General features: G+C 41.5%; 1 protein-coding gene across 1 annotated transcript in view; it reads left to right on the top strand.

Annotated features, from left to right (window-relative positions):
- gpr179 (G protein-coupled receptor 179) overlaps positions 1-10,248 on the top strand; it is a 35,188-nt gene that overhangs the window by 17,406 nt on the left and 7,534 nt on the right. Inside the window, 5 exon segments of the mRNA XM_026172083.2 lie at positions 1,965-2,061; positions 2,794-3,014; positions 3,305-3,373; positions 7,858-7,967; positions 9,552-9,790. Of these exon segments, the coding sequence (XP_026027868.2) occupies positions 1,965-2,061; positions 2,794-3,014; positions 3,305-3,373; positions 7,858-7,967; positions 9,552-9,790 (736 nt within the window).

The raw sequence follows: 10,248 nt of genomic DNA, 5'->3' as shown, positions 1-10,248 counted from the left end.
CATGTACAGGAGGTGGCTGACAACTGCTCCGTTCCGTAGTCGGTATCCGTAGCCAGTCTTGTTAATGATCTCTCTGAGGGGGTTCAGGCCTATGCAGAACAGCAGTGGTGACAGAGCATCTCCTTGGTAGATCCCGCACTTGATGGTGACTTGTGCTATGGGCTTGGAGTTGGCCTCTAGTGTTGTACGCCACATCCCCATTGAGTTCCTGATGAAGGCTCTTAGGGTCCCATTGATCTTGTACAATTCTAGGCATTCCAGTATCCAGCTGTGGGGCATTGAGTCATAGGCCTTCTTGTAATCAATCCAGGCAGTGCACAGGTTGGTCAGTCTGGTCTTGCAGTCTCGGCTGATTGTTCTGTCTACCAGTAGCTGGTGTTTTACGCCTCTGGTATTCTTGCCAATCCCTTTCTGTGTCCCGCTCATGTATTGACCCATGTGCCTGTTCATCTTAGCCGATATGATGCCTGACAGGAGCTTCCATGTAGTACTGAGGCAGGTTATTGGTCGGTAGTTGGATGGGACCGGTCCCTTCTTGGGGTCCTTGGGGATCAGGACCGTCCGACCTTCGGTTAGCCATTCCGGGTGTCTCTCGTTAACTAGCAGCTGGTTCATTTGTGCTGCCAGACGCTCGTGGAGTGCAGTCAGCTTCTTCAGCCAGTAGGCGTGAACCATGTCGGGCCCTGGTGCTGTCCAACTCTTCATACTGGAGACCCTTTCTTGGATATCTGCCACTGTGATGGTTACTGGACCCTGTTCAGGGAGGTCGCTGTGGTCTGCCCTCAGATCCACTAGCCACTGAGCATTGCCGTTATGGGTTGCATCCTTCTCCCATATGCTCTTCCAGTATTGTTCCGTCTCCGGCCTTGGTGGTGCTGTTCTCTTATTGTTCCCTTGACACTGAGAGTACACCTTTGCTGGTTCTGTGGAGAACAGCTGGTTTATTCTCCTGCCTTCTATCTCTCTGGTGTACCTCCTCAAGCGGCTGGCCAAGGCTGTGAGTCATTGCTTGGCAGTTTCCAAGGCCTCAGGTATGGACAGCTTGCTGTATTTCTTATGCACCTTCTTTGTCGCACCTTTCTGCAACTCCGTTAGTTGGCTAACCTCCCTCCGTGCTACTTTGATCTTGCCCTCTAGCCTCCTTCTCCATGGAGGGTACTGCCCCTTGTGGCTGTTTAACTTGTAGCCAAGCATCTCACTGATCACTGCTGCCGTATTGTAGATCAGCTTGTTAGTGTCGGTAATCGTGGTTGTAGGTATTGTCCGTAGTGCTGCATTAACATCATCTAGCAGACCTTCTGAGGGTACTTCACGTAATCTTGGTAACAGGCTACGGGGGATCCAGGTTTCAAGCTTGGCCATGATCCTATCTTTCAGGTCAGTTCCTCTCGCACTCAACGATCCTTCTCCTATCGCACTTGGGGCTATGTACCCAATCTCGGGTGGGGGTGATGATATCGCCCCCCTGACCTGGCGTCCTGACTCCTCCTTGCCGTAGCATTTGTGTTGTACCTCGTCAATCTCTAGCTGTGAGAGCAGTCCCTTCTTTCGAATGTTGGAACACTGAGCTACTAGTTGTTTCGCCGTCATTGTGGATGTTGGGTATCGAAGAATCCATAGGTCCCTCATCCTATTCATGTAGCCCCTTCCGCCGGGGTTACTTGCGTAGTAGCATTCCAACAACGCCCTGTTTTCGTCTCTTGCCCACCGATGCCTTCTTGTTCCAGTAGCCCACTTTTCGTCAGGGTGCCCTGGTTCCTCAACACCTGACGCGGACCTTGTTGATCCGGGCGACGTCCGAGCCGGCATGCCTTCATATTTATCTGTCTCGCTCAGATATTTATCTGTATCTGAGCGAGATATGTATGTATGTATGTATGTATGTATGTATATATATATATATATATATATATATATATATAAAACAAAAGAAAGGAAAAACAAACACTCCGTGTTTCTTGCAGTGTATTCCCGTTCCAGGCCGGGGCTTTCGATTGGGTCAGTACTGCTGTCGCTGTAAAGAAGGATACTACAGCCCTGACGTATCGCCTCAGGACTCAGGTAAGTCAACAGATATTAAGTAATCTGTTGGTTTAACTGTGAAACTCCCTGGAGGTTGCTGCCTTAACTTTGACCTAGCAGCTCTGTCTATTGTTTTATGTCCAGATTGGGGGGGGGATTTACAAAAATCAAATCTAAAAATATGTTTTTCTTTTTTCGGAGGGTCATAGTTGATTGACCACACTGTCAAAAATTGACCACTGTCACTTACTTGTATTATACAAAAAAAAAAAGTGCCAAATGTGTCATTTTTCTTTTTTTTCTGCTTTTGAGAAGCAAAGATATGGACATTACTTTTATTTGTTTTGCATCAAAGAACAAGAAAGTGATGGTAAAGTGCAAACTGTGCCCAGGCGACGATCAACTATCCACTGCTGCTAACAAATTAACTCTTTTCAAGCATCTGCAAAGGCAGCAGGCTACCAGGTCTCTTTAGGCTGGTTTTCTTAGTAGTCAGACCGTTTAAATCATAGATGCAGCCACCATGACAGCACCCATTGGTTTTGGACCATCTACAACAACAGGAATTGTGCTAATTATTAAACCAGATCTTTCAAAGTCAAAATTCAAAACTAAAAAAGATTATTTCAAAATTAAGATGAATCATTTAGACCCAATCTATGCAAACCTTTAACATACTGTTTTAAGCTCCTTGAGGAGTTTGCATGTATATGAGGTTTTGCCATGGTTTTGTGTAGGTTGAATAGATGTGTGTGTCTGTATGCGATGCAGATAGAGCCCCTGTGAATGAGAGTGACAGCAATGGTATGTGTTACCCGAACATGCCCATCTGTCTCCCCTGCTGGCCGGGCTGTAAGAGCTGCCAGGACGGTACCCCATGCTGGGTGCAGGAGGACTGGCTTCTTAGGTCTGGTGTGCTCGCCATCCAGGGGGTCTTCATGCTCCTCATTTTCATCAGCATGCTGGTGGCCTACCGGCATCGTCGCAACCGGGTGAGTCACATCTTTTGGCTTAGCAAGGCCACCATATAGATCATGTTTAGATGGAAGGTTGACGGTGACTGCTGAGCCAAATACATTATGTTAAAAAAATCAATCCAGTTTTTATTCATCATCTTATTGAATGAAACTTTTAGTCTGATAATTAATCCTAATCATAAAATCAACCGCAGATGCAGCAGTAGTAGTAGCATAATCCACATTACATTAATGTGTGTTATATTCTGTAGTGCTGTTTGCAACAATTTCTCATAATAGCTGTTCCTCTCCTCCTCCACCCGCAGCGGATCCGGGCTTCTGGCCTGCTGCTGCTGGAGATAATCTTGTTCGGCTCCCTGCTCCTCTACTTCCCGGTGAGTTTCTGACCGAGCCAGCCGACTGAGAGCCCCACAGATTAGAGCTCTTCACGGATCACTGCACAGCTCCATATCTTAGATTATGTGACAATGGACGATTTGTAGGGAGGGTGAATGGGTTGAGGGCGTGTATGAGAAATGCGAGGGCGTGTTCATCGTCGGCACATTTCATAACCTCCCTCAGCTCCGGTCATAGATTATCAATCAATCTTTAGATTCATTTTACCAATTAAAGAGGCGTTAACATAACCCGGATGTGATTTTTTTCTTTTAATCCATCTGAAAGTGTCAGTCAATTTGATCTACAGAGTGATTTAGTGTGTGCAGAGCTGGTCCTGTGCTCCGCATTACAGATGATTTAGTTTAATGTCGAGTGTGTCAACATGTTAATGGATTTTGAGAGTATAATAGAGCAATTATTCACTTCATAAGGTGCTTTGTATTTGGTGGTTCCATTAGATTGTATATGTAAAAAGAAACATGATCATATAATACGTGTGGATACGAGCGGCGGAAATGAGCTTTCTCTGAAGGGTGGCTGGCCTCTCCAACAGAGATAGGGATAGTTCGGCCATCTGGGAGGGGCTCAGAGTAGAGCCGCTGCTCCTCCACATTGAAAGGAGCCAGTTGAGGTGGATCGAGCATCTGACAAGGATGAGATGACTCATGACACGCTGGAGAAATTATATCCCTTGGCTGGCCTGGGATTGCCTTGTTGTTCCCCCGGACAAGGTGAAGGAGAAGGCTGGGAAGAGGGAGGTCTGGGCTTCTCTGCTTAGGCTGCTGTCCCCGCAACGGATGGATGATCATGAGACATGAGACGATCCTAATACTGAAACAGGACTTTTCTTGGCCTTTGATTTGGAAGAGGCCAAGCTTTAGCTGAGGTGTGGTGAGATGGTGGGGTAGCATTGCTGCCCTGCATTCTTGAAGTGTGGGGTCCAGGGTGCTTGCAGTTGCGGGTGCTGGCTCTGGACTGGGTGACCGGCTTCTTTCGGCTGGCTGCTTCCTGGGGTCATGGCAATTCTGTAAAGTCGCAGGGCTAATACAAAGAGACAGACAACTATTCACACTTACATTCATACCTATGGGCAATTTAGATTCACCAGCTATCCTGACCCCACTAACTGCATGTCTTTGGACTGTGGGAGGAAGCGAGCCCACACAAACACAGGAAGAGCATGCAAACTCTTAAAAAAAATAAAAAGGATAAAATAAAAAGAAACTGGATATCAAGATGAGCCTATAGAGAGTTTATAGAGCTCCTCTTGGCAAAGTAAATGTGGGTGCAGACCATATGCAGCTTGTTAAAGCTGTAGGCAGGACAGCTTAAAAAACAAAACAAAATGCTGACTTTAACATTTGAAGAATATTTAAGTGATGATCTTCAAAGCTATCTTTTTTACAGTATAATATATAGGATGCATTCATTTTTAAGATTTATTGAATCTGCTATCCAAAAGTAAGATGTGTAGTGGATTGCAGTGTTTTGCACACACAGTTAAGTGGACCTATTATGTTATATATGCTGTTACAGTGGTAGGTGCTTCTATGAAACAGAGTCATCTTACAAGTAATCCATGCAAACAAAAAGCTCAGGATTCAGGACTCTTGGCTCTGTGTGATGTCAATAAGAAGGGCGAACTCTGCAAATACAGAAGCCCCTCCCACATGTCATTCAAACCTATCGATGATGGGCAAACTAAAATATAGTCAAGTCATCTCACCTTTATTCAGATAGCAGCCTGCAGGTATATTTGGTATCCATTTAAGAGCTAAATAATAATAACAATGCCAGTAATAAATGCAAATATCATAAATGTCAATTTACGTGAATAAGTACTTGTAAATGTAAATGTAGATTTAATGTAATAGAGGCAGATGATCTGCAGTTGCAACCCTTAAAGGGAGCAGCTGAAAGAAGAAAAAGAAATGTAAATGCAGAGATACATGTGTCAGTTCATTTTGTGTAGAACTATACAAAATGATGATGCAGATGAAAGCATGGAAGGCAAGAATATACAAACATGAATACAGGATATATTTCAGTTATGAAATTAAAGATCTAAAACCTGCTGTGGTGACGTAAGAGGTGGAAGCAAGACTGGAAATGAGCAAATATTTGGGATCATGTTGTGTGAGGGTTTTTTTTTTAATTCAAAGGTGACCTGCAGCCCACATAGCTGACTGTAGTTCTGAAAGCCCCAGATGAAAGGTCAGAGTTCGGTCTGTCATCTCACTGGGGTGTCGCTGAAGTAAAGTTGCCATTTCATCTACAAATAAATCCCCTGCATGAAGGAAGGTTGTTGACCATCCCACCAACATACTCAAGCTGGTTTTGAAATCCACCATGACCCGTTAACGTAGCAGGATTTTCTAATGTCAACAAAAAAAGATCAATATGAGTGTCTCGGTGTAGTAGCACCTGTAGTAGTAGGTACCTTTTGGCTACTTAGTAACTACTTTTTAGAGAACAACAACTGTTGTCCCTCTGCACTCATTAGTTCAGCTTTATAAGAACAGCAGCTTTATTTTTATATTAATGAACTGAACTGGTTTTATTGAGGAGGATTTGAGCTTTATTATTGGATATCACTGGCATCTAGAAGTCATCAGGATATCTGTGTTCTCATTTTTAGCCTCAGCTTTAAAGTCGGTTTTTGAGTATATAGTTAATAAAGACAATGTCAGATCAGAAGAGAGCTTGGTTTAGAGCCCCATGATGCAAATCTGCACTGGCGAACACAGGTTCCCAATAAATAATCACTGGAGTTACTGGATTATTGCATTGATTCATTTATTCTGTCATTGATTGTTTTATTTTGCTCAGCTTACTCACTGCACTATATCTTTGGGTTGACCAATCACATTATTTCTTTCTGCTGTGCAGCTCCATCTATAACAGAGACCCCAATCTGTGTTTGTGTGCTGGCCATTTATACTGATTAAACGGGCCTTCCTGCCATGACTTTTGTTCTATAAGTTGTCACTCTAAACAGTTTATTCTGTATAAGCAGTTTGAACACAGTGATGTATGTTTGCATTTACATTATCACAAGATATAGATTATGCTCTTATCCTGAGTGGCTGACACTGTTTTGCTCATGCTACCATCACAGCAAAGTGATTACAGTCAGGCGTGATGTGCGCTTATACGGACAGCAGAGGCATCAGTAAAAACAGATGTGGTGTGTGTATGTATACACTACCAGTCAAACCTTTGGACACACATTGTCATTGAAGGGTTTTTCTTTATTTTCATGATTATTTACATCATAGAAGACTTCAAAACTATGAATGAACACATATGGAATTATGTAATAAACAGTGTGAAGTTTGAAACAACTCAAAACGTGTTTGAAATTTGATTAGATCAAAATAGCCACCCTTTGCTTTGATTACTGCTTTGCACACTCTTGGCCTTCCATCAATGAGCTTCATGAGGTCGGCACCTGAAATGGTTTCCCAACAGTCTTGAAGGAGTTCCCAGAGATGCTGAGCACTTGCTAGCCCTTTTGCTTTCACTCTGAAGTCCATCTCATCCCAAACTATCTCGAATGGGTTTAGGTCAGGTGACTGTGGAGGCCAGGCCATCTGGGGCAGCACTCCATCACTCTCCGTGTTGGTCAAATGGCCCTTACACAGTCTGGAAGCATGTTTGGGGAACTCAAAGTTTTAGCAATTTTGTGGACTGACTGACCTTCAGTTCTTAAAGTAATCGTGGACTGTTGTTTCGCTTTAATTAGCTGACTGGTTCTTTCCATAATATGAATTCTAACAGTTGTCAAATAGGGCTGTCAGCTGTGTACCAACCTGACTTTTGCACAACACAACTGATGGTCCCAACTCCTTTAAGAAGGCATGAAATTTCACAAATGAACCCTGACAAGGCACACCTGTGAAGTGAAAACCTGTTCAGGTGACGACATCATGAAGCTCACTGAGAGAAGGCCGAGGATTTGCAGCGCTGTCAGCAAAGCAAAGGGTGGCTACTTTCACGAATCTTAAATATAAGAGATATTTAGAGTTATTTATCAATTTTTTCTTTGCTACATAATTCCATATATCTTGCTTCATATGTCCAATGTCTTCAGTTTGTCAATGTGGAAAGTATTAAAAAAATAAAGAAAAAACATTAAATGAGAAGGTGTGTCCAAACTTTTGACTGGTAATGTACATACAGTGGTGTGTTTACCTCCTTCTATTTTTTGATAAGTTTGTCACACTTAAATCTGTTAGATTATCAAATAAAATTGCATATTAGACAAAAATAAGACAAGTAAACACAAAATGCAGTTTCTAAATGAAGGCGTTTATTTTTAAGGGGAAAGAAATCCAAAACCTACATGGTGAAGAAGTGATCGCCCCCTAAACCTAATAACTGGTTGTGCCAACTATCTATACACCAATAGAAACTGTTGGTTGGTTGTGTATAGCTGTAGTTTTTTTTTTACTAAGCATTTCTTTCTTTGTCTCTGCAGGTCTTTATCATGTACTTCAGGCCAAGCACCTTCAGGTGCATCCTGCTCCGCTGGGTGCGAATGCTTGGTTTCTCCATTGTCTACGGCACAGTCACACTTAAGATGTACAGGTAGGTTAGCACCGAGAGTAGTCGATACTAACATTTAATGTAGTTAAAATTAAGTGCTTCTGTTTAATACCTTGTCCTTAAACATCAAAGCACAGTGGTTAATGGCTTTGAATAAATGCTCAATTTCTTGAAAAATACATGAACTTTACTGTAAAATATTTAGTTTATTTTACTGGAAGATATTTTGTATGATCTTTTTCTGAGTGAGCTGGAAGGAAATTAGGCCTATTTATAAATCCACAACTGCATTCAGTTATAATTAAATAACATTTGGGTTCAGTGAGTATCTACAAATATAAATCTCATATCAAATAATATGAAATTGATCATATTTGTCATATATTTAATATGTTTTGATACAGACACTATTTGTGGTCAAAGAGCAACTTGTATACGATGGTTTCCACATAACATAGTATTTTTATTTATTATTTAAAATTGATAAGTTAATTGAGTTTTTGGAGTACTGGGAGGACAATAGATGTCTGTTTTGTTTTGCTTTTTAGCAAACAAAACTATATTATAAAGAGACTATAAAATGATTCATTTCAAAACTAAGTTAAACCACTTGCCTTTAAGACTGTGTAATTTTATGGGGGGGAAAGAGCATGTTCCTCTTGAATTTATATGCGTATACTTATCAGCTAAAGTTTGCTAACTTGTACACCCAGAGTGTACCATAAATGGGAAGACTTTGATTTCTGTCCTTTCAAATAAACATTGAGTGATTTATTGGGGATTTTCTCAAATCCACAAAGGTCTACGTATAAGCTAAATGTATACATACACTCACACTAATATTTGGTTAAACGTCACTTGGCAGGTTTCAAGTTGCACCGTGATCCTGGATCTTTTGATAGCCATCAACAAGTTTCTGGAATAACTTTGGCTGGAGATTTGAACACCCTTCTTGGCAAAATTGATAGAGTTAATTTAAATTGGTTGGTGTTCTGTCACAAACCTCGGTTTTAAGCATAGTCCCTAAATTTTCAATAGGGTTGATGCTTAAAGAGCTTTGGGAAGTTCATGTGTTAGCTTACTTTCTTAATCCATTCCAAAACCAATTGGAACACCCAATTATGTCCAAGTTTTCACCATCTGCCTGTTTATTTAAGATAACATTGAATAATTTGTGATAATCGGTGATTCCTGGGTTGTTTCTAAACTTCCTAACCAATCTCTTCTGTCACCCTTCGGGTCTTCTGCCAGACCTTTGCAAAGTGGTAACACATCTGGATGACTTGTACTTATCTACAGTTGTTTGAACTGATGATCTTGAAATCTGCAGTTGTTTAGAAATAGCTCCCAGAGATCTCCCCAGCTTGTATAAATCTGCAATTATCGTGGAGAGCAAAAATTATTCTGTGGATTTTTGTCTAACTTACATTACTTACTTTGAGCCTAATTCCACTGATATCAAAAGTCTCTCCAGGCAAAGACATCTCTCAAGAAACTTCATATTGAAGTGACATCAAATTCAACACTCAGTCACTGACTTTACTGTTTACTACAAGTTGCACCAGTTTGTCTTTAGTACCCAAATACTCCACATTAAGGGCCAATACTGCTCTTGTTTTGGACCAGAGTACTGAAGGTGTTCCTGTCACGCACAGCCCAGAGAATGCCCTACATGTCCAGCCTCCATTTACTGAGAATTCTGGGAGTGATGCTGATGACAGTCAGCTGGTTCCTGTGTGCATGGACGGTGGGTGTTATGCAGAATCGTGACAGAAACATTCCAGTCTTCATCACAACCAACACACCTGATGGACAGGGCTTCAACATGTGTTACCTTGACCGCTGGGACTACATGATGGCTGTAGGTAAGTAAACTACATGTAAAGAACCTGTTAAGAGTATCAACAGCATCATTAAACATACAGTAGCTGTTACAGTGATTCTATTAAATCTCAAAGTGTACCTATGTCTATATCTATTTACAGTTATGATAAAAAGAAAGTAAAACCTCTTTCACCTCTAAGTCTTTATGCATAAGGACATAATAAAGATAATCTGATTCATTTTAGGTCTAAGAATTCAGTAAATACTACTTTAGATGTGTCATCATCATAATCAGGCTAGAGCCTAACCCAGCTGTCATTGGGCGAGAGGCGGGGTACACCCTGGACAGGTCACCAGTCTATCACAGGGCCAACACATAGTGACAGACAAGCATTCGAACTCACATTCACACCTATGGGCAAGTTTACAACTTTATTATTATAGTTCATTACAAGTCCATTTTTACACTTATTCCTTAAAGCAATAAATTAGACAACAA

The sequence above is a fragment of the Astatotilapia calliptera genome, chromosome 6 (assembly GCF_964374335.1).
Source record: "Astatotilapia calliptera chromosome 6, fAstCal68.1, whole genome shotgun sequence".
Taxonomy (NCBI): domain Eukaryota; kingdom Metazoa; phylum Chordata; class Actinopteri; order Cichliformes; family Cichlidae; genus Astatotilapia; species Astatotilapia calliptera.
Note: the sequence above shows the minus strand (reverse complement) of the source record. Positions and strands in the feature narration are given on the sequence as shown.